The following is a 25,505-nucleotide window of genomic DNA, read 5'->3' as shown; positions in this document are numbered from 1 at the left end:
GCCACTATGAAGAACAGTATGGAGGTTCCTTAAAAATCTAAAAATAGAACTACCATACGACCCAGCAATCCCACTACTGAGAAAGCCATAATTCAAAAAGAGTCATGTACCACAATGTTCACTGCGGCTCTATTTACAATAGCCAGGACATGGAAGCTACCTAAGTGTCCATCAACAGATGAATGGATAAAGATGTTGCACATATATACAATGGAATATTACTCAGCCATAAAAAGAAACAAAATTGAGTTATTTGTAGTGAGATGGATGGACCTAGAGTCTGTCATACAGAGTGAAGTCAGAAAGAGAAAAACAAATACTGTATGCTAACACATATATATGGAATCTAAAAAAAAAAATGGTTATGAAGAACCTAGGGGCAGGACAGGAATAAAGACGCAGACTTACTAGAGAATGGACCTGAGGACAGTGGGAGGGGGCAGGGTAAGCTGGGACAAAGTGAGAGAGTGGCATGGACATATACACACTACCAAATGTAAAATCGATAGCTAGTGGGAAGCAGTCGCATAGCACAGGGAGATCAGCTCGGTGCTTTGTGACCACCTAGAGGTGTGCGATAGGGAGGGTGGGAGGGAGGGAGATGCAAGAAGAAAGAGATATGGGGATATATGTATACGTACAACTGATTCACTTTGTTATAAAGCAGAAACTAACACGCCATTGTATAGCAATTATACTCCAATAAAGATTTTTGTTTTTAAAAAGAGTGATGAGGTAAGGGTGGCAGAAAGATCATTTTTTCCCTACCACATGTTCAGATTCAATTCCTTTTTGGGAAGAAGTCTTCTCCTTATGCAGCCTAAAGGAGAGCTGAGCCTGTGGCTTAAACTCAAATTCAAAACTTTGAGAATACCCAATTCCTCCTTTATTCCAATTACTTGTTCTATCATAAAGTTGTTTTCCTTTTTATTACCATCACAATTCTCTCCCTTCCTCTCCAGTTGATACCACCCATCATCATCCTAGACGCACATCACCTCACACCTAAATTATTACAATCTAAACTGTCTGCTTTTTCTATCCACTGTGATAGAACTTTGTCAACAGATTAGTTTCAGAATTTTGTTTTGATCATGTCCCACTTAGGGACAAAAAACGTTCTATCCTTCCCCATTGCCTACAGTTTAAAATAAAAATCCCTCAGCTTTTATCAGTCAGGTTTCCAGTGTTGCCTCCACCTATACTTATTCCAATATTCTCACTCAGGTCTCCCTCCACCATTGCTTTCACCATGATCTCTTCCTTGTTCTCTAAAACAGATCATTCTCATACCTCTAGGCCCTTGTGCTCAAGTAAAACTTTCCCCAACACTTCAGGCCCACAATAACCTCTCATCTTCTTTGACCTTTATATGCTGTTATCACTCTTTCAGAGAACTGAAATCCTTAACTGTATCACATCTAACATGTTGTTTTTGTGTGCACGTACGTGTGTGCTCCTCCTGGACACTATAAACCCTTGAAGGTCAATTACTTCTTTTGACCTTCAACTGCCCAGTGCATTCATGGCTCTTGCTCATTAGCTGCTGCATAAATATTTGTAGAATGACCTTAACAAGGTAGGGAATAGTGGTGTGGAAAGGAACATTTTTTAGTTTGTTTCTCTCCAAATCTCCCCCACCGCCTTAGAACATCCCTTTTTGTCTAGTTTCCCATTCCAGTAAAATAGTCTAAGCTCAACCTCACAGAAGAGAAAAACACATAGCTGAGGAAAGCAGTCTCTATGCTTTTCTAGGAGTGACAGACACCCTGGGGCCAGGTCAAGGGAAGGAAAGGCAGAGAATCCTAGGGCCAACCAATCTCAAGCTTGCTTTTCCCACTGTCCCTCTCCTTTCCTCCTAAACCTGAGTAGAATTTTGAGCTATGGGTCCCCAAATCCCTAGGCAACAGACCCACATTAATCCCCTTCCTATTCATTCACAGCTTTTCCTTGTCAAGTGTAAGTTGTTAAGAGGGAGGAGGTGACCAGAAGGTAATGAATGAAGACATTTCTCTCAGTTAGACTCTGAATTAGACTGAAACTGGAGTGAGGAAAACTGGAAAGGATGCATTTGTTCAGGGTAACATGAACAAAACTGAGCCTGAGGTAGGAGGGTGGAGCAGATGGTATACGAAAAAGAACCAGGAAGAAGCAAGAAGTCTAAATAAATGATGAAAGTTTAATACATTAAAACCAGGTATTTATCACTTTTATATTGTATTTGCCATTTCTGAACAATACAAAGTAGAGGCAAATAGTGACACTTCATAAAAATGTTGATTCCCCATTCCCTTCCCTAAGACCCAGCCTCCCTCAAATATTCCCTCCCACCCCCTACAGAACTCTGTCCTGAATAAAACACTTAAATACATCATAAATAGTAAATTATGAAAAAAAAATAGCAAGAATTGTTTCTTTTCTTCTTGTAAAAAAGAACATGGCAGCAAAGACAGGCAGCCAGAAACTGGCTGGGGGTGTCTAATATAGACAGTTACTCGGGGTATGAGCTAACCTACTATCAAGGAAGGGTGGGATGGAGAGGGGACAGGATGGGGATTCAACAATCTGCCTGAGATGCCAGGCCCTCTTCTTCCCCTGACAGGGGGAGGAGGATCAGATGGAGAACATGGGGAGGAGAGGGATTACACAGCCTGTTTCCACGTTCTCTGCATGAAGAGAGGTGGCAGGGCATGTGGCACAGCAATGACCTCACTAAGGCAAGAATCTGCTGGCTCTCCATGAGTTTAAGAGAATATGCTCTAGCCTCACAGTTATGGACTACCTGTTAAACAGACACAGGTGTCCCCTTCTCCATCTCAGCTCCATGAACAGCAGAACGCTGTTGGAAAAGGTGTTAAGAGCAAGGAAGAAATCTCCTTTGGAGAAGAATCTAAAATTCATTTGATAAGTCTTCATATTTAGAAAAACAAGCAGAATACATTTCAAATTGCAAAACAGTAATAATCATTATGGCCTGGCCGTGAGTAGGGTCCTGCCTAGGAAGGGTTCTGACCTTTTAGCCCTATGACTGCCCCACTGTTTAACAAAAGGGGTAAAGATTACCCCATGTCCCACTCTCTCCATTCCTTCAGCTTTCAGAAATTCATTAAGAGAGGAGGAGTTAAAGAGGAGCTGCTCCTGGCAGAGCAGCTTCTGTTTCTCAAACACCAGGGCTCTTCTGAGGGAACCCTATGAATATGCATCTCTCCAATACTTACGGAGTTTTGATCTGAAACTGTCTGGCTTGAAATTGTGTGCTATTTTTCTTTTCCTTTTTTAAGGACCAAAAGAAGAAGGCTGGGAGGTGGTTAAACACCCTTACCCCCCAAAACACCTTTACAAAGATTACAGGGGGACGGGCTTCCCTGGTGGCGCAGTGGTTGGGAGTCCGCCTGCTGATGCGCGGGATGCAGGTTTGTGCCTTGCTCCGGGAGGATCCCGCATGCCGCGGAGCGGCTGGGCCCGTGAGCCATGGCCGCTGAGCCTGCGCGTCCGGAGCCTGTGCTCTGCAACAGGAGAGGCCACAGCAGTGAGAGGCCTGCATACCGCTAAAAAAAAAAAAAAAAAAAAAGTACAGGGGTCTTCTTCCACAGAAAAAGAGCTAAGGTTGGGATAATGTACCAGCCAGTCTGTCCTGAGGAAATTAAGAGTCCAGCTCCTGGTGAAAGGTAGATGAGGGGGAAGAAAACCACCAAGTCCAGCAACCCCACTTCCAACAGGAAGAATGGGGGTTTGAAAACAATTCAGTTGTGGAAGGAAGGCTGGCTAGTAGAAAACCTGTGCCACCCAGCTCAGGAGTAGAGAGGATGCTGCTGTCCTCAACTGTCCGAGGCACTAATGCCCATTCATGAGGAAGGGGAAGTAGAAGAGGTTCTTCTTCAGGGAGGAGACAGAGAGCTCCCTTAGCCTCCATTACACTTTTTTTGATGACCAAGTAAAAGAAAACTCAGCATTGCTGGGTCAAGGGCTGACATCTTGGGATCACAGAGATGGTAGAATCTTGCTCCAGGTCTTCTGAGGATTTTTGTTCACTGAAAAGGGAAAGGGTTTAAAGTTAAGGATGTGCAGTATGAGATGAGGCAGGAAAGGAATTCAAGTTTCCTTCTAGTTCAGTCTCAGCTTCCAAGTACAAGGTATCAGAAAAAAAAAATTTTTTAAGTAAGATTTAGGGGGGCACCCAGTCCCCCTAACCCTGTCAATTATGTTGCTGCTCCACTCCATCAGTGATGCTCTTTATACCCTTCCAAAGCATCCACCTCCCCTACATCCCAGACACTTACATGGATGAACTCTGACTCTGGAACTTCATGCTTTTCCAAGAGGGTTGAGCTAACAGGAGGGGGGAAAAAATGGAGGCAGAAAGAAGAATTAGTAAATAAATGAGAAAAGGGACTCTCAGGTCAAATCTCATACTACTTCTCCATTTCATTGGGAATCAATTTAGGATTCAAAAAGAAGGGGCTAAGAAGCTACCAGATTTGGAAGCACATTGTTTTAATTAACTATTTACTTTTTTGTCTTGACTTCTATAAAATATTTCCTAACACCCTGCTCTACCTTCTTCAATCCCCAGGTGTGGTAGGCACCCAATGAACACTGCCGTCTGATAGTCATGCCATCGTGTAATTTTCTCCTCTTGAGTGTGGGCTGAACTTAGTGACTTTCTTCTAGTGAACAGAATGCACCACAGGAGATGTAAAGTCAATTCTGAGATTAGGCTACAAAAAGACTATAGCTTCCTCTTGGGTACATGCTCTCTCACTTGTTTGCTCTGAGGAAGCTAGCTGCCATGCAGTGAGCTGCCTTATGGAAAGGACCATGTGACAAGGAACTGAGGGAACTGGCCAAGAGCCAACAAAGAACTGAGCCCTTAGCCCAATAGCCTACAAGAAACTGAATCCTGCCAACAACCACATAGATAAGCTTGGAAGCTGATCCTCCCCTGGGCGAGTCTTCAGATGAGACCACACTGCTGGCTACTAGCTTCACTGTAACCTCCTGAGAGACTTTAAGCCAAAGGCACCCAGCTAAGCTACACCCAGATTCTTAAGCTACATTATATCTGAGATAATAATGTTTGTTGTTTTTAGCTGCTAAAATTTGGGGTGATTTGTTACACAATAGATAATGTATATTTTTGTACCTGGAAGTGAAGTACTGCTGTAATAAAAATCTAAAATGTGGAAGTGGCTCTGGAAGAGGGAACTGGGTTTGAGGACAGTTTTAGTGAAAGTTTAAAAGTGCGCTGAGTATACTGTAGAATTCTGGACTTTAAGGGGATTGCCAGTAAGGGCTTAAAGTGAAAAAATCTTATTAAAAATTGAAGGAAAGGGGATCTTTGCAATGTAGTGGAACAAAGTTTATCAACAATGTCATCTACAGTTATGTGAAAAGTAGAATACGTGCCTCATGAACTGGGTGATCTGGCTAAGGAGATTTCTAAACCAAGTGCTGAAGGTGCCACCTGGTTTCTTCTTAACGCTTATAGTTAAAATATGAGAGAAGAAAAGTAAGTTCAGGGGAGGACTATTAAACAAAAGGAAGCCAAGACTTGATGGTTTTGAAAATTCTGAGCCTCTCCAGATAGCAAATAACGCTAAAATTAAGAAATGGATAAAATCTAAGGCACTGCCAGGAAAATGTGGTCTACAGATGAAGCCAAGGGTATGACTGTAAAATATCTGTTAAGAACTCAAAGTACTATTCAGTCATACAAAAGGTGATTCAAAAGATTAAGGGTATGTCTCTCAGATCCTCTCAACTTAACAGGATCTCTAAGAAGCATAGAGCTTATCAAGAAGGTATTTGTGGCTTCTAATAGCGTGAATCCCAATGAGATTCATAGGAGGCCTACAAAATCTTTGAGGGTATTATAGTAGCAGAAACACTGTCCTGCTTGGACTGAAAGGGACAGAAATAGTACACAATGAAAAGAGACCACTGGATCCCCAAAATTCTGGCAAGAAGCAGGCTGAGAAAATTACTCAGCTGCAAACACATTGTAGTTTTCATGAAAAAGGAAGACTCAGAAGGCAAAACCAAGAGTCCAAAAGGTAGAGCCAAGAGCCATGAATTATTCTCATGCTTTGAGACCTGATAAAAGAAACTCCAACATTTGCTGGGGTTTAGACTAGCTATGGATCAGACTCCTCTGTGCCTCCCGTTCTCCCTTTTTTATACAGGAATGTGTGAAGAGATTACCTATTGTTTGTCTCATCACTGTATGCTGGGTGTGTGGGGAGAAGACAGCCTGTCTCTTTAGTTTCACAGTCCACAGTGATCGCTGCTTCCTGATACACTCTTAGGTAATTCATTCCTCAAGTGTGGGCTAGATTAAATGACTAGAATGCAGAATAGGAGACTTGGTTATGAAAGACTGTGGCTTCTGCTTAGGTGCATGCACTGTCACTTGCTCATGCTAAGGGAAGCGAGCTGCCATGTTCTTAGTTGTCCTATGGAGGGGCTCATGTGGCAAAGAACTGAGGGAGGCCCGCAGAAAACAGCCAGCAAGAAACTAAGACCCTCAGTCCAGCAACTCACCAGAAACTGAATCCTGTCAAAAACCACATAAATGAGCTTAGAAGTGAAGCCTCTCAGTTGAGCCTTCAGATGAGCCTAGCCCTGGACAAAGAGCTTCACTATCATGAAAGACCTTGAGCCAGAGGACCCAGTTAAGCTGCACCCAGATTTCTAACTCACAGAAACTATGATATATGTTTGTTATTTTAAGTCACTAAGTTCTGGGGTAATATATTATGATGTAATAAGATGATTAACACACCAAAAACAAAAAATTAAATCACAATCTTTACACTGGATCCTTTTGAAAGGTTAACTGTTCACTGTCTTCAGTGCCTGGGAATCTTTCCAGCCTTAAATCCTAAGCTAAGAATTCTCACTTAACTCACCGGGAGATGAAGCATTAGTTGGGGTATTTTGATTGAATACCAGGAAAGTCTGTACATAAAGACTTCCCACCACCCCCTAAAAATGCAGAGATGTTGATACACTTTTCCAAATCACTAAAGATGAGCTCTTAGGAAGATGAACATGCAAAAATCTAGTGAAGAGCAAAAGACAAACAATAGTCTCTGGAAAAAACAGAATTATGGAGGTTCTCAAGGACCTGAAGAGAGAGATGAGAAGATTACATGGAGAAAGGGGCCAAGGAACCAACCTTGTAGTTAGCATTTGCAAAGTCTCTCCAACTACAGGTGAGAAATAGGGGTCAGGAATAGTCGAGACCTCACTGATTTTCTCTAAAGGTGGAGTCTGAGGTAAAACATCAGGACGACCGAAGTGGACGCCTGGAAAAAAGAAAGGGGAAGAAAATCAATAAATAAAAAAGAAGAGAAAAGGGGGTGGGGAAAATATAGGAAAAAATATGTAGCAACTTGGATTTTCATGGACAGGAACAGGGAGTAGAGGTCCTAAGCAGACAAGGACTCAGAAGGAAGGGAGGGAGTGCCCCCATCACACGGGGACCCCAACCCTGGCGCTGACCTGGCTCCACTTCCGCCTTTGTTGTCACTTGTGCCTTGTGTTCCCCAGAGACCGATGGCTGGTAAGTTACGCAGGAGTTGCCGCTGGGGCCTGCTCGCCGAGAGAAAGATGAGCCAGACCGAAACTTTTTGGAAGGAGAGGGCTTCACTTCAAAAGGGAAAGAGAGAGCCTACTTAGCACCCACCTCAGAAACCATCACCAAGACATAGATACAACTTGCTAGCGTCCCCAACACAAACCCAAAGTTGTTCCTCTGCAAAGCAGGAAAAGGGGTTAATGTCAACAAAGATGGGCTCTATGAACTACTCTTCAGAGGAGGGGGCATCTCAGTCCACTTCACTTTGGAAAAGAAGCAGAGAACCTAGAGGAAAGGAGACACATATCTCTCCCCTCCTACAAGCAACCTCAATGGCTTTGCTTCCGCCTGATGACATGTCTCCTATTCTGTAATTCCTTTGTTCTTTAATAGTATCCTTCAGTTAAACCAGACAAAGATGACCTTTTCACTCTATATCCCTGTAGCACTTACACACACAGCACGATGGTGATACACTTGTTTATATATCACTTTGAAAAGACTTTGAAAGGATTTTTCCATGTTTCTTAAGACTGTTTGGCATGCCTAAGTCCGCTCTGCCTCACCGAGGGACAACTGATGCCTATGATGAGGAGACAGAGATGGGAAGGAGGAGCTGGAATCTGCCAGTGGCAGCAGCGTGAAAGGTTTGGAAAGAAGAACATTGGCACTTCCCAACCAAGAAAGTTGAGGGAAGAGACTAAGAACACCTGCTAAGCAGAAATGAGTAAGTGATTCTCCAACCTTATGATCCTAATCTAAGAACTTCCTGGCCTTGGGGATATGGTAATATTCTTGCCTATCTCTGTCCATAAAAGTCCAGCTTCGCCTATCTCAGCCTGTGGCATGGGTCCTACACCCACAACTAAACATTTTTACAACCCCACCAATTTCTCAGAAATGCCCCTCCCCTCAATGACACATGTAGGGATTGCCAGGGGGAAAGCAGCAACTTGGAAACAACTGAGACAGACAAAGTGACTGACATAAGGATGGGCAGCAGCTCTCACGGGATGTGGGTAGAGTAGGAGAAGCCTCTGGCTTTGGCAGTTCCCTGACAGAGGTGTCCTGCCCCCCATCTCTTGAAGTAAGGGAGCCATTGGAGGGTCATCTGGCAGAAGCCACTTACAGAGGATCTTCTTGAACACTGTAGTGCACATGAAGCGTTGGAACCGTTCGGCGTAGAAGCTTGGGCGATGCACTGATACGGTGTCCTGCAGAGCAAAAGAGATGGCTGCAGAGTTAGAGAGGAGGAGGCCCAGCAAGAGGATCTCTGGTCCAAGGGCCATTTTTCCCTAGGATGAGAGCCTAGCAGAAGGGTAGAACCCACAAATGAAATAAGGTAAGAGGAAACTGAGGGGGCAAATCAAAAGTGAGAGAGGCAGAAAGAGGAGAGCCTCTAGCTGACTGCTACTCACCCCATCATGTACCAGAGCTTTCCAAGAGTGCTCCAACTTCTTAACAAACCTGACAAGAAAAATGTATATCATGCATTCAACATTAAACGAATGACCTTATAGTTTTCTACTTTACAGAGTTAAAAGAGCAATCACAGTAGCAAAGAGAGAGACCGGGAAAGCACCCCCACTATTATGCTGGCTTTCCAAAGAACAGACAGGGTAGTGCTTATTCCACATGGAGATCGAAGCTGTTTCTAGATAAGTCGATTATTGCCCCCCTCAGAAAGGGGTAGTTAATATGTCCCGGCAAGTCAGGGACAAGAATATTTATTGTAAAAGGGGAGCTGGAGGGACAGATGGGTAAACCTGGAAGGGGGTCAAGTACTGTCCAGTCCTCATTAGTACCTGAAACCTTACAGGAGCAAAACTGGGGTCTAACATTTCCAGCTCTTCCTTCACTACCACACCACTGCCTGAATTCCACAGGCTAATGCTTTTCACAGAACACAGTGATCCTCTTGTTTTTCCTCCATGGAAAGGAGGGATGTGTTTCCAGCTGTATCCTAATGTGGAGTATGACTCATCTCACAGGTCTTCCACAAAAAGCCAGAGAGATGGCGTTTCTACCCTGGTGCTTCTAAGGACTGACTCAGCTTTCCACAGAGGTGTATGCTATGTTTGGGGAGATGGTGGGATAAGGAAGCCAACAGACAGGCATAATCAGGAAATAAAAAACCATCTGAAACCCAAGGAAGCAAGCAGCCAGACTGCAACTTACTCTTCTTGCTTCAGGAAGAATTTGGTGACACCCATCTAAAAAAGCGATGTGAGTAAGCCACTCTACCCCTAGGATCTATATGCTCCTCACCTGTAAGACTGAAGAATGTCAATGATCCCAATATAAAGCAGCAGCCTTTCCCCTTTACTATTCCGGGCCGGGATGCCACCCATACTGGGGAAGACAAGAGGGAAAGAGTAAGAAAATCTTTTGTCTAGCAGGCAGAGGCTTCTGCTAACCTCAAATCAGATCAGGACATGTAACTGAGACCTAAGCATAGTTAGAAGTCCCATCTTCCATAAGCTGGGGAAGAGCGAGAGACTTCGCCCAGCCCCACCCACTTTGGCTTATGTATTGTAACCTCTTTCTCTCCAAATCTCACCTGCCTGCCTCTCTCACCCCAAATCCACGGAAGAGAATCTAAAAATCACCCCTACTCAGCAATTTTAGGAATACTCTCCCAATTAACTCTAAACTTTCTTAGTACTCTACTCTTTTTTTTTTTGGCTGCGCTGCAAGCCTTGTGGGATCTTAGTTCCCTGATCAGGGATCGAACCAGGGCTCTCAGCAGTGAAAGCACAGAGTCCTAACCACTGGACCGCCCAGGAATTCCTCCCCAGTACTTTCATATTTTAATTTATGCCCACTGAGACACTCTTCTGGAGAGTCATGGTAAAGAATACTTTAAAATGAAACCACTTAAAAGACATTTGATACTTTAGTAACTACACTTCCTTGATCCATGATGGTAACAAAGACACCTTCCATAAAGAAGTCTATAATAAATTGTTTTTGATGAAGTTCTAATATAATTTGCAGGCGTGCATCTAAGACTCTGAGCGAACATTTTTTAAAAAGTCTTGGACTTCCCTGGTGGCACAGTAGTTAAGAAACTGCCTGCCAATGCAGGGAACATGGGTTCGATCCCTAGTCTGGGAAGATCCCACATGCTGCAGAGCAACTAAGCCCATGTGCCACAACTACTGAGCTTACACTCTAGAGCCCATGAGCCACAACTACTGAGCTTACACTCTAGAGCCCATGAGCCACAACTACTGAGGCCCATGCGTTCTAGGGGCCCGCATGCCGCAACTACTGAGCCTGCGTGCTACAACTACTGAAGCCCACACACCTAGAGCCGGTGCTCCACAACAAGAGAAGCCACCGCAATGAGAAGCCTGTGCACTGCAACGAAGAGTAGCCCCCATTCGCCGCAAGTAGAGAAAGCCTGCACGCAGCAACGAAGACCAAACGCAGCCAAAAATTAAAAAAAAAAAAGTCTCGGGACTTCCCTGGTGGCACAGTGGTTAAGAATCTGCCTTCCAATGCAGAGGACGTGGGTTCGATCCCTGGTCAGGGAAGGAGATCCCACATGCATGCCTCAACTAAGAGTTTGCATGCCAAAACTAAGGAGCCCACCAGCCGCAACTAAGGAGCACACGTGCTGCAACTAAAGGAGCCAGTGAACCGCAACTAAGGAGCCATCAAGCTGCAACTCAGGAGCCTGCCTGCCACAACTGAGACTCGGTGCAACCAAAAATAAAAAATAAATAAAAATAAAATAACAAAAAAAAGAAATTATATGTTTGTTTTAAAATAAATAAATAAATTTTTAAAATTCCAAAAAAAAAAGTCTCTTAATTTTGAATAGTTCTCCTTCCCAGATGTACAAATCCCAAATTTAAGACATCTTCCTTTCCTTTTACATTCTTAGGAAAGTTCATCCTATAGTTCTGTGAGCATTAAAGCTATTGACTTAACTACTGAATAAAGGCTACTCCTTCTCAGAAGCTGCGTCCCTCCCTCAAGAAAAAGTGCTCTGAGCCTATGCACTCCTTCCCAGCGCCCAAGTCCACTCACTGGTCCTCAGTCTCCATGGTGCCACCTCGTCGAGCCTCGCCCTGGATAGATTCCATGGCTGTGGAATAGAGAGCCTTTTGGGGGGCTGGTCTGCGAGTGTCAGTTGAATATTGTGCTTCATTGCCTAAAGGCTCTCGTTGTGCATAATCTATGTTATGGATTGACACCAGGAGGCTATAGTCCATTATCTTGAAGCTTTGCAGCACCTAATGGAAGGAAAAAACATGATCTGAGCCTTGGGAGGTATGAGAATCTTTTTTCAGGATCTCACAGCTTTCCTGATCTAACTGTTTTTGATAGCGAATCTCCAGAGCTATAACCACAGGATCAGCCTTTGCTCCTCCTACTCCTTGGAGAACAGTACATTGACCTCCTCTGGTCACCCTTCACTGATATCCCTTCAGCTTTCCTTCACCAGAGTACATACAAATTAGGCCATGGCCTAGCCCACAAGATCCTCTTTGTTTGTTCTTTCCTTGTATCTCTTCATGAAAAGAGCATTATATTCTCCATGAAAGAAGAAACACATATTTGAGCTCTAAAAAATCCACAAGGAGGGTCTGGTAAAAGTAAACTTTGTGACAGAGCAGATCTGTGGCAGGTCCTTATATGGCCAGCTTCACTTCAGTTCATTATTTGCTGAATCCTTACCATCTGTAGGCACTGTGCCTGCTTATGTGGATACAAAGATACGTAAGAGAGCTTCTGTCCTCATGGATATTATAATTTAGAAAGGGAAACTAATGTAAAAATAAATACAATACAGTCTACCATGTGTAACAATGGAAGTGCATACATGATTGAGGAATACTACAGAGACGTACATAAACAGGTTTATGAGGGATCGATTAGAGAGAAAATAAATGCAAGTAAATGAAGGAAAGAAGAATGCCAAGGCCTGGAAGCATGAAACAGCAGGCTACGTGCAGGGAGGTATAATTTGGTGTTACTAGAACATAAAATGCAAAGGCTAGGTGTTTGGCACGTGAGAGAGGATGGTAGGGACAAGACAATGACAGGCCTGATGTGCCATATTAAGGAGCCTGGATTGTCTCCTACAGTTCTCAACCTTGTATATTTCCACCAGTTCCAGCAGCTCGCTTTGGGGATTTGGTAGGTGGATACAGTAAGGGATAAAGAGAGTTCAGGACTTATTCTTGGCCTCTCCCGCCGTGGAGCACAGGCTCCGATGCACAGGCCCAGAGGCCATGGCTAATGGGCCCAGCCGCTCTGCGGCATGTGGGATCCTCCCAGACCGGGGCACAAACCCGTGTCCCCTGCATTGGCAGGCGGACTCTCAACCACTGCGCCACCAGGGAAGCCCAGGACTGATTCTTATGTGTGGTTTGAAAAACCTCTCTGCTCCACCAAGTCTCCAGTCCTCACAACCAAAAGAGCCAAACTAAAATAGGCATTATCCTGGAAGTAGATGCAGAGTAAGCAAAGAAAGGCAAGGATGGATAATATCATGGACTGAATAGAAGATGACAATCCTACAAAAGCAGTTTGCCAAAAAACCAACAGATGTTAAGAAAGTGGAATCACGGTTTCTCTGGTGGTGCAGTGGTTGAGAGTCCACCTGCCGACGCAGGGGACACGGGTTCGTGCCCAGGTCCGGGAAGATCCCACATGCTGCGGAGCGGCTGGGCCCGTGAGCCATGGCCGCTGAGCCTGTGCGTCCGGAGCCTGTGCTCCGCAACGGGAGAGGCCACAGCAGTGAGAGGCCCGCGTACCGCAAAAAAAACAAAAAAAAAGAAAGTGGAATCAATCAACTGTCAAACACTGCAGAAAATTCAAGGAAGGACTGAGAAGTACTCTCTATTCGGCATCTAGGTGGTCATTGGAGAGAACAGTTCAATTGAAGTGGTGAGAGCAAAAGCCAGGACACGGTGGGTTGAGGCAGGAATAGGAGAAGAGAAAGAGAAATGGAGGCATCATTAAATGAAGACATTGAAAAACATTCTCTTAATCTTAAAATAAAAAAGAGATAAACTTGTTTGTATACAGATAGAAAATAGTCAGTTGAGGCTGAAGCCAGAGGTGGGAAAGGAAGTAAGTGATGAAGCAGGATCCTAGAGAAACAGGAGCAAATGGATCTAGGTCACAAAAGGGACTGACCTGGAATAATCGACCAAGTTGGGAAGAAAATATAGATTAAGGATGGTTAAGTGTAGATCCATTTAGAAAGTGATAATAGGGGCAGGACAAAGGGATGGTACAGAATAGAAAGTTGAGGTAGTTTGTTGAGAAACAAGGCTGGGGAGATGAGAGTCAGAAAACTGAAGAGAGTGCCAATCATGTGCAATCTCTGGGAGGAACAGGAAATGGATTGATGAGGAATACTGAGGGCCCAGGTAAGGGGTGGATATCATAAATCTGTAGAGATGCCAGTATACACAGTTGTGTGATTTTTTTCAGCAGCACTCAGCTTCTAAGATATAAATTTGAATTTGGCAGACAGGATCAAAAACTGAGCCATGATGGTGCTGGTATGAAAATAAGGAGAATGTATGCTTATGAGGCCCAGGACAGGTAGCAGGTAGAGAAAAAAAAGACAGGAGGGGAGTTAGACAAACGGGGAGAAAGTAAAAATGTAAAGGCATAAAGGATCTAATATAAAAGTTATTTTAAATGAAGTCTGGCACAGATGGAGCTAAGGAACAGAGTCCCATCTCCCACAGATTAAATGCCTAAGAATGACCAAGCTGTTTTACAGATTGAGATTTCTGGTGCCTGAGAGAGAAGGAAATGTGACAAACTCACCAAACAGTCGCGCTGCAGGGTCTTGCACAGAGCATTGTACATATCAGCATCCAAAAAGAGACCATCAGGGATGTCTTGTAAGAAGTCCAAGTCTTTAAGGGTGGGGAGAGGTTTCTCTCGCTCCTTTTGGGAAGCCCGCCTTTTGTAGGTTGAGCCCTTGAGGTCATATTTGATATGCATCTTGACTGACCGTGGTAAGAGATTGTTCATCACCACAATTCGAATGTTCTTACCACCTGCCTGCACACAGTACAGTCCATAGAACTTAGGCAGCAAAGTCCGAGGGTTCTGGTTGAGGTTCTGAGGACAAGAAAGTAAAAAGAAGTAGAAGAGCAAGTTAGCTGATTTTCAATAAAACTCAAGGGCAAAAGCTGTCACCCCCCTTCCTTTGTCTGTTACATGGGATTCACATACAATCTGCCCATAAGCCCACATTACATTTGTTTAAAATTTCCCAATGTATCTATCTCAATAATGAGATCACCACCAAGCCGAGTGGAAGGCCTACAATACAGTCAACAGTCAGGATACTAAACATATGATGAACATATTCCTTCAGAGAGGTTTAAGAGAAGACAGCACTGAAAAAGACTTAATGCTTAGCCTTCTGTAGAGTATATTCTTGTGAGTATGAAAGGAGGCAAAGGAGAGTTCCCTAACTTCTCCAGAACCTCCAAGAGGTATCAGTCAGAGTAAGAAAAAATACAGTATTATCAAGGGAAGTAACCAACCTCATACTCTACTCTAGGAGCTGGACTAAGAATGGAAAGCAGAATCATCATTGAATAAAAAGAAAAATAAACAAAGGGGACCTAATTAAACTTAGAAGTTTTTGCACAGCAAAGGAAACCATCAACAAAATGAAGAGAAAGCCCAAAAAATGGGAGAAAATATTTGCAAATGAAGTGACCGACAAGTGATTTTTCTCTAAAATATACAAACAGTTCATGCAGCTCAATATCAGAAAAAAAAAAAACCCCAATCAAAAAATGGGGACTTCTTTCGAAGATGGCGGAAGAGTAAGACGCGGAGATCACCTTCCTCCCCACAGATACACCAGAAATACATCTACATGTGGAACAACTCCTACAGAACACCTACTGAACGCTGGCAGAAGACCTCAGACCTCCCAAAAGGCAAGAAACCCCCCCACGTACCTGGGCAGGACAAAAGAAGAAAAGAAAAAACAGAGACAAAAGAATAGGGACGGGACCTGCACCAGTGGGAGGGAGCTGTGGAGGAGGAAAGGTTTCCACACACTAGGAAGCCCCTTCGCGGGTGGAGACTGTGGGTGGCGGAGGGGGAAAGCTTCAGAGCCACGGAGGAGAGCACAGCAACAGGGATACGGAGGGCAAAGCGGGGAGAGATTCCCGCACAGAGGATCGGTGCCGACCAGTACTCACCAGCCCGAGAGACTTGTCTGCTCACCCGCCGGGGCGGACAGGGCTGGGAGTTGAGGCTCGGGCTTCGGTCGGAGCGCCAGGAGAGGACTGGGGTTGGCAGCGTGAACACAGCCTGCAGGGGGTTAGTGCGCCATGGCTAGCCGGGAGGCAGTCCGGGGAAAAGTCTGGACCTGCCGAAGAGGCAAGAGACTTTTTCTTCCCTCTTTTGTTTCCTGGTGTGCGAGGAGAGGGGATTAAGAACGCTGCTTAAAGGAGCTCCAAAAAAATAAAAACAGGAGCCCCAGAGATGGGTGCGAGCCACAGCTAAAAGCGCAGACCCCAGAGACGGGCATGAGACGCTAAGGCTGCTGCTGCCGCCACCAAGAAGCCTGTGTGTGAGCACAAGTCACTATCCACACCCCCCTTACGGGGGAGCCTGGGCAGCCAGCCACTACCAGGGTCCCGGGACCCAGGGACAACTCCCCCGGAAGAACGCACGGCGCGCCTCAGGCTGGTGCAACGTCACCCCGGCCTCTGCCGCCGCAGGCTTGCCCTGCACTCGGTGCCTCTCCCTCCCCCCGGCCTGAGTGAGCCAGAGCCCCCGAATCAGCGGCTCCTTTAACCCCATCCTGTCTGGGCAAAAAAGAGACGCCCTCCGGAGACCTACACGCAGAGGCGGGGCCAAATCCAAAGCTGAGCCCCTGGGAGCTGTGAGATAAAGAAGAGAAAGGGAAATCTCTCCCAGCAGCCTCAGAAGCAGGGGATTAAAGCTCCACAATCAACGTGATGTACCCTGCATCTGTGGAATACATGAATAGACAACGAATCATCCCAAATTAAGGAGCCGTGTGGACGAAAGGCTCTTGGTGCTGCAGCCAGGAGTTAGTGCTGTGCCTCTGAGGTGGGAGAGCCAACTTCAGGACACAGGTACACAAGAGGCCTCCCAGCTACATATAATATCAAATGGCGAAAATCTCCCAGAGATCTCCATCTCAACGCCAGCACCCAGCTTCACGCAACGACCAGCAAGCTACAGTGCTGGACATCCTATGCCAAACAACTAGCAAGACAGAAACACAACCCCACCCATTAGCAGAGAAGCTGCCCAAAATCATAGTAAGTCTACAGACACCCCAAAACACACCACTAGACGTGGACCTGCCCACCAGAAAGGCAAGATCCAGCCTCATCCACCAGAACACAGGCACTAGTCCCCTCCACCAGGAAGCCTACACAACCCCCTGAACCAACCTTAGCCACTGGGGAGAGACACTAAAAACAACAGGAACTACGAACCTTCCGCCTGCCAAAAGGAGACCCCAAACACAGTAAGATAAGCAAAATGAGAAGACAGAAAAACACACAGCAGATGAAGGAGCAAGATAAAAACCCACCAGACCTAACAAATGAAGAGGAAATAGGCAGTCTACCTGAAAAAGAATTCAGAATAATGATAGTAAAGATGATCCAAAATCTTGGAAACAGAATAGACAAAATGCAAGAAACAGTTAACAAGGACCTAGAAGAACTAAAGATGAAACAAACAATGATGAACAACACAATAAATGAAATGAAAAATACTCTAGATGGGATCAACAGCAGAATAACTGAGGCAGAAGAACGGATAAGTGACCTGGAAGATAAAATAGTGGAAATAACTAATGCAGAGCAGAATAAAGAAAAAAGAATGAAAAGAACTGAGGACAGTCTCAGAGACCTCTGGGACAACATTAAACGCACCAACATTCGAATTATAGGGGTTCCAGAAGAAGAGAAAAAGAAAGGGACTGAGAAAATATTTGAAGAGATTATAGCTGAAAACTTCCCTAATATGGGAAAGGAAATAGTTAATCAAGTCCAGGAAGCACAGAGAGTCCCATACAGGATAAACCCAAGGAGAAATACGCCAAGACACATATTAATCAAACTGTCAAAAATTAAATACAAAGAAAGCATATTAAAAGCAGCAAGGGAAAAAACAACAAATAACACACAAGGGAATCCCCATAAGGTTAACAGCTGATCTTTCAGCAGAAACTCTGCAAGCCAGAAGGGACTGGCAGGACATATTGAAAGTGTTGAAGGAGAAAAACCTGCAACCAAGATTACTCTACCCAGCAAGGATCTCATTCAGATTTGATGGAGAAATTAAAACCTTTACAGACAAGCAAAAGCTGAGAGAGTTCAGCACCACCAAACCAGCTCTACAACAACTGCTAAAGGAACTTCTCTAGGCAAGAAACACAAAAGAAGGAAAAGACCTACAATAACGAACCCAAAACAATTAAGAAAAGGGGAATGGGAACATATGTATCGATAATTACCTTAAATGTAAATGGACTAAATGCTCCCACCAAAAGACACAGATTGGCTGAATGGATACAAAAACAAGACGCATATATTTTCTGTCTACAAGAGACCCACTTCAGACCTAGAGACACATACAGACTGAAAGTAGGGGATGGAAAAAGGTATTTCATGCAAATGGAAACCAAAAGAAAGCTGGAGTAGCAATTCTCATATCAGACAAAATAGACTTTAAAATAAAGACTATTAGAAGAGACAAAGAAGGACACTACATAATGATCAAGGGATCGATCCAAGAAGAAGATATAACAATTGTAAATATTTATGCACCCAACATAGGAGCACCTCAATACATAAGGCAAATACTAACAGCCATAAAAGGGGAAATCGACAGTAACACATTCATAGTAGGGGACTTTAACACCCCACTTTCACCAATGGACAGATCATCCAAAATGAAAATAAATAAGGAAACACAAGCTTTAAATGATACATTAAACAAGATGGACTTAACTGATATTTATACGACATTCCATCCAAAAACAACAGAATACATATTTTTCTCAAATGCTCATGGAACATTCTCCAGGATAGATCATATCTTGGGTCACAAATCAAGCCTTGGTAAATTTAAGAAAATTGAAATTGTATCAAGTATCTTTTCCAACCACAACGCTATGAGACTAGATATCAATTACAGGAAAAGATCTGTAAAAAATACAAACACATGGAGGCTAAACAATACACTACTTAATAACGAAGTGATCACTGAAGAAATCAAAGAGGAAATTTAAAGATAACTAGAAACAAATGACAATGGAGACACAACGACTCAAAATCTATGGGATGCAGCAAAAGCAGTTCTAAGAGGGAAGTTTATAGCAATACAATTCTACCTTAAGAAACAGGAAACATCTCGAATAAACAACCTAACCTTGCACCTAAAACAATTAGAGAAAGAAGAACAAAAACACCCCAAAGTTAGCAGAAGGAAAGAAATCATAAAAATCAGATCAGAAATAAATGAAAAAGAAATGAGGGAAACAATAGCAAAGATCAATAAAACTAAAAGCTGGTTCTTTGAAAGGATAAACAAAATTGATAAACCATTAGCCAGACTCAACAAGAAAAAAAGGGAGAAGACTGAAATGAATAGAATTAGAAATGAAAAAGGAGAAGTAACAACTGACACTGCAGAAATACAAAAGATCATGAGAGATTACTACAAGCAACTCTACGCCAATAAAATGGACAACCTGGAAGAAATGGACAAATTCTTAGAAAGGCACAACCTGCCAAGACTGGATCAGTAAGAAATAGAAAATATGAACAAACCAATCACAAGCACCGAAATTGAAACTGTGATTAAAAATCTTCCAACAAGCAAAAGCCCAGGACCAGATGGCTTCACAGGCAAATTCTATCAAACATTTAGAGAAGAGCTATCACCTATCCTTCTCAAACTCTTCCAAAATATAGCAGAGGGAGGAACACTCCCCAACTCATTCTACGAGGCCACCATCACCCTGATACCAAAACCAGACAAGGATGTCACAAAGAAAACTACAGGCCAATATCACTGATGAACACAGATGCAAAAATCCTTAACAAAATACTAGCAAACAGAATCTAACAGCACATTAAATGGATCATACACCATGATCAAGTAGGGTTTATTCCAGGAATGCAAGGATTCTTCAATATACGCAAATCAATCAACGTGATACACCACATTAACAAATTGAAGGAGAAAAACCATATGATCATCTCAATAGATGCAGAGAAAGCTTTTGACAAAATTCAACACCCATTTATGATAAAAACCCTGCAGAAAGTAGGCATAGAGGGAACTTTCCTCAGCATAATAAAGGCCATATATGAGAAACCCACAGCCAACATCGTCCTCAATGGTGAAAAACTGAAAGCATTTCCACTAAGATCAGGAACAAGACAAGGTTGCCCACTCTCACCACGCTTATTCAACATAGTTTTGGAAGTTTTAGCCACAGCAATCAGAGAAGAAAAGGAAATAAAAGGAATCCAAATCGGAAAAGAAGAAGTAAAGCTGTTACTCTTTGCAGATGACATGATACTATACATAGAGAATTCTAAAGATGCTACCAGAAAACTACTAGAGCTAATCAATGAATTTGGTAAAGTAGCAGGATACAAAATTAGTGCACAGAAATCTCTGGCATTCCTATACACTAAGGATGAAAAATCTGAAAGTGAAATCAAGAAAACACTCCCATTTACCACTGCAACTAAAAGAATAAAATATCTAGGAATAAACCTACCTAAGGAGACAAAAGACCTGTATGCAGAAAATTATAAGACACTGATGAAAGAAATTAAAGATGATACAAACAGATGGAGAGATATACCATGTTCTTGGATTAGAAGAATCAACATTGTGAAAATGACTCTACTACCCAAAGCAATCTACAGATTCAATGCAATCCCTATCAAACTACCACTGGCATTTTTCACAGAACTAGAACAAAAAATTTCACAATTTGTATGGAAACACAAAAGACCCCAAATAGCCAAAGCAATCTTGAGAACGAAAAACGGAGCTGGAGGAATCAGGCTCCCTGACTTCAGATTATCCTACAAAGCTACAGTAATCAAGACAGTATGGTACTGGCATAAAAACAGAAATATAGATCAATGGAACAGGATAGAAAGCCCAGAGATAAACCCACGCACGTATGGTCACCTTATCTTTGATAAAGGAGGCAGGAATGTACAGTGGAGAAAGGACAGCCTCTTCAATAAGTGGTGCTGGGAAAACTGGACAGATACAGGTAAAAGTATGAGATTAGATCACTCCCTAACACCATACACAAAAATAAGCTCAAAATGGATTAAAGCCCTAAATGTAAGGCCAGAAACTATCAAACTCTTAGAGGAAAACATAGGCAGGACACTCTATGACATATATCACAGCAAGGTTCTTTTTGACCCACCTCCTAGAGAAATGGAAATAAAAACAAAAATAAACAAATGGGACCTAATGAAACTTAAAAGCTTTTGCGCAGCAAAGGAAACCATAAACAAAACCAAAAGACAACCCTCAGAATGGGAGAAAATATTTGCAAATGAAGCAACTGACAAAGGATTAATCTCCAAAATTTATAAGCAGCTCATGCAGCTTAATAACAAAAAAACAAACAACCCAATCCAAAAATGGGCAGAAGGCCTAAATAGACATTTCTCCAAAGAAGATATACAGACTGCCAACAAATACATGAAAGAATTCTCAACATCACTAATCATTAGAGAAATGCAAATCAAAACTACAGAGATATCATCTCACACCAGTCAGAATGGCCATCATCAAAAAATCTAGAAACAATAAATGCTGGAGAGTGTGTGGAGAAAAGGGAACCCTCTTACACTGTTGGTGGGAATGTAAATTGATACAGCCACTGTGGAGAACAGTATGGAGGTTCCTTAAAAAACTACAAATAGAACTACCATATGACCCAGCAATCCCACTACTGGGCATATACCCTGAGAAAACCGTAATTCAAAATGAGTCATGTACCAAAATGTTCATTGCAGCTCTATTTACAATAGCCCAGAGATGGAAACAACCTAAGTGTCCATCATCGGATGAATGGATAAAGAAGATGTGGCACATATATACAATGGAATATTACTCAGTCATAAAATGAAACGAAACTGAACTATTTGTAATGAGGTGGATAGACCTAGAGTCTGTCATACAGAGTGAAGTAAGTCAGAAAGACAGAGACAAATACTGTATGCTAACACATATATACGGAATTTAAGGGAAAAAAATGTCATGAAAAACCTAGGGGTGAAACAGGAATAAAGACACAGACTTACTAGAGAATGGACTTGAGGCTATGGGGAGGAGGAAGGGTAAACTGTGACAAAGCGAGAGAGAGGCATGGACATATATACACTACCAAACGTAAGGTAGATAGCTAGTGGGAAGCAGCCGCATAGCACAGGTAGATCAGCTCGGTGCTTTGTGACCGCCTGGAGGGGTGGGATAGGGAGGGTGGGAGGGAGGGAGACGCAAGCGGGAAGAGATATGGGAATATATGTATATATATAACGGATTCATTTTGTTATGAAGCTGAAGCTAACATACCATTGTAAAGCAATTATACTCCAATAAAGATGTTAAAATAAAATAAAAATAAATAAATAAATGCTGGACAGGGTGTGGAGAAAAGGGAACCCTCTTGCACTGTTGGTGGGAATGTTAATTGATACAGCCACTATGGAGAACAGTATGGAGGTTCCTTAAAAAACTACAAATAGAACTACCATACGACCCAGCAATCCCACTACTGGGCATATACTCTGAGAAAACCATCATTCAAAAAGAGTCATGTACCAAAATGTTCATTGCAGCTCTATTTACAATAGCCAGGACATGGAAGTTACCGAAGTGTCCATCGACAGATGAATATTAAAGAAGATGTGGCACATATATACAATGGAATATTACTCAGCCATAAAAAGAAATGAAATTGAGCTATTTGTAATGAGGTGGATGGACCTAGAGTCTCTCATACAGAGTGAAGTAAGTCAGAAAGAGAAAGACAAATACCGTATGCTAACACATATTCATGGAATCTAAAAAAAAATAAAATGATTCTGATGAATCTAGGGGCAGGACAGGAATAAAGACGAAGACGTAGAAAATGGACTTGAGGACACGGGGAGGGGGAAGGGTAAGCTTGGACGAAGTGAAAGAGTGGCATGGACATATATTCACTACCAAACGTAAGGTAGATAGCTAGTGGGAAGCAGCCGCATAGCACAGGGAGATCAGCTCAGTGCTTTGTGACCACCTAGAGGGGTGGGATAGGGAGAGTGGGAGGGAGGGAGACGCAAGCGGGAAGAGATATGGGAACATATGTATATGTATAACTGATTCACTTTGTTATAAAGCAGAAGCTAGCACACCATTGTAAAGCAATTATACTCCAATAAAGATGTAAAAAAAAAAAGGTAGAAGATATAAATAGACATTTCTCCAAAGAAGATATACAGATGGCCAAAAAGCACATGAAAAGATGCTCAACATCACTAATTATTAGAGAAATGCAAATCAAAACTACAATGAGGTATCACCTCACACTGGTCAGAATGGCCATCATCAAAAAATCTACAAACGGGCTTCCCTGGTGGCGCAGTGGTTGAGAGTCCGCCTGCCGATGCAGGGGACACAGGTTCGTGCCCCGGTCCATGAAGATCCCACATGCCATGGAGCAGCTGGGCCCATGAGCCATGGCCGCTGAGCCTGCGCATCGGAGCCTGTGCTCCGCATCGGGAAAGGCCAAAACAGTGAGAGGCCCGAGTACCGCAAAAAAAAAAAAAAATCTACAAACAATAAATGCTGGAGAGGGTGTGAAGAAAAGGGAACCCTCCTACACTGTTGGTGGGAATGTACAGCCACTATGGAGAACAGCATGAAGATTCCTTAAAAAACTAAAACTAGAGCTACCATATGATCCAGCGATTCCACTCCTATTCACTGTTCTTTGCAGCCCTATTTACAACAGCCAGGACATGGAAGCAACCTAAATGTCCATCAACAGAGGAATGGATAAAGATGTGGTACATATATACAATGGAATATTACTCAGCCATAAAAAAGAATGAAATAATGCCATTTGCAGCGACATGGATGGACCTAAAGATTGTCATACTGAGTGAAAGTAAGTCAGAAAGAGAAAAATAAATATCATATATTATCACTTACATGTGGAATTTTAAAAATTGTACACATGAACCTATTTACAAAACAGAAGTTGAGTCACTGATGTAGAAAACAAACTTGTGGTTACTGGGGGGAAAAGGCAGGGGGTAAACTGGGAGACTGGGATTGACATACACACAGTACTATACACAGAAAGGATAATTAATAAGAACCTACTGAATAGCACAGGGAACTCTATTCAATACTCTGTAATATGGGAATAGAATCTAAAAAAAGTGGATATATGTGCATGTATAACTGACTCACTTTGCTTGCTGTACAGCAGAAACAAAACACTGTAGATCAACTATACTCCAATAAAAAAATTTTTTTTTAATCATCATTGAATCTTGTCGTTGGGTAGCAGGGTCTAAGCTAAGAACACTTAAAATAGGACAGATAAACAAAACCTCCTTTAGCCATAGAGAGACAAAAGAGATGGGAAAAGCACAAAGATGAACTACATTCCTACGACAGAAGGGCTGACGTTGTTTTGTCCCCCTGATGGCAGCCTCCCCAGCCTTGTCCTGGAGTGGAGTGGGCAGCTCAAGCAGCCAGTGCTCCTGGTCCTCTCACCATGTAGTATCCTGGAAGCAGCTTCTGCAGAAACTCCGCCTCTTTGTGCTGGACTGTTTTAATGATGAATTCATCATCGCTGGACACATAGAAGAGGGAACCACTAGCCCCAGAGTTGCAGAGTTCAATCAGCGGCTCATTGCAGAGGGAGTACTGGGCCCAGAGAAAAGAGAGCAAGAGGTTCAGAGATACAAGGGCATGCCCAACCAGAAATCAACTACAGATGCAATTCTAAAGAAAAACTAGAGCAAGAGTGTGGAGAGAGGGTCTTCCTTTGGAAGTATCCCTCTGATACTGGAGTCCCAGGGTCCTGAAATCTGGAAGCTTACCAAGTAATCATCAGGGCGGATACCAAATAACTCCCGAAAGTAGCGGAAGGCAACAGGTGCATAGGTCTTGAACCGAAAGTCATTGTAGTGATGAGCAGGAGTCAGGTTGCTCCCTTCACTGTGGGGTTGAACAGAAGAAGCCATAACTTACCAGTCCCCGTAATTTAGGGAGTCCACACCCTGGAAAGACACTCAGTCACCCAGAGGCAGGTCAGTACATCCCTCCTGAGAGAACCAAAGGGACTGGATGAGTCAGTTACATAATGGGACAAGGCACAACATGGGGATTAAGACATGGGCACAGGGAATCATATTACCTCCTCTCGATGCACTAAATTGTTTTTTAGGGCTCAGTCCACAGGCCGGAGGCTCATGGAAACATCCAAAGGAGAGCATGTGCTCTTCAAATTCTCCAGTCCCCATATCACCCTGATTAAAATCAGGTTAAGGATTGGATGCATGCCTAAATTAGACATGAACCCTAAAATGCCCTGATGATGATATTAAAAAGCCACATTTTCTAGGACATTCCCCTGCACATTAACCTCTGTACCTCGGGAAGAAGATACTCTCCACCACATAGAAGTCTTGCATGAGGACATCCCGCTCTGGTTTGGTACTCAGGCTCCCCACAGTGTGAGTAATGCCTAACTGGATGGCACCTTTTAAAGCTGATGAGGTTGTCTAAGAAACAAGAGAAACAAGGGGAAAGTTTCTAGTATTAAATCTGATCATAGCAATAAAAACTCAGGAGAGAAGAACCAGAAGGAACACAGGAGAGCAAA

At 43.1% G+C, this 25,505-nt stretch overlaps 1 protein-coding gene across 1 annotated transcript in view; it reads right to left on the bottom strand.

Moving 5' to 3' along the window:
• Window positions 1–3,834: 3,834 nt before the first annotated feature.
• PIP5K1A (phosphatidylinositol-4-phosphate 5-kinase type 1 alpha) overlaps window positions 3,835–25,505 on the bottom strand; it is a 43,666-nt gene continuing 21,995 nt past the window's right edge. Inside the window, exons 4-15 of the mRNA XM_065894805.1 lie at window positions 25,274–25,404; window positions 24,721–24,838; window positions 24,392–24,544; window positions 14,381–14,680; window positions 11,618–11,823; window positions 9,848–9,931; window positions 8,998–9,046; window positions 8,709–8,793; window positions 7,504–7,650; window positions 7,178–7,307; window positions 4,281–4,329; window positions 3,835–3,876 (exon numbers count right to left, since the gene is read on the bottom strand). Of these exons, the coding sequence (XP_065750877.1) occupies window positions 3,835–3,876; window positions 4,281–4,329; window positions 7,178–7,307; window positions 7,504–7,650; window positions 8,709–8,793; window positions 8,998–9,046; window positions 9,848–9,931; window positions 11,618–11,823; window positions 14,381–14,680; window positions 24,392–24,544; window positions 24,721–24,838; window positions 25,274–25,404 (1,494 nt within the window). The remainder of the gene's footprint in view (window positions 3,877–4,280; window positions 4,330–7,177; window positions 7,308–7,503; window positions 7,651–8,708; window positions 8,794–8,997; window positions 9,047–9,847; window positions 9,932–11,617; window positions 11,824–14,380; window positions 14,681–24,391; window positions 24,545–24,720; window positions 24,839–25,273; window positions 25,405–25,505) is intronic.

This window comes from Phocoena phocoena, chromosome 1, assembly GCF_963924675.1.
Source record: "Phocoena phocoena chromosome 1, mPhoPho1.1, whole genome shotgun sequence".
Taxonomy (NCBI): Eukaryota; Metazoa; Chordata; class Mammalia; order Artiodactyla; family Phocoenidae; genus Phocoena; species Phocoena phocoena.
This window is presented reverse-complemented; position numbering and strand designations above follow the sequence as displayed.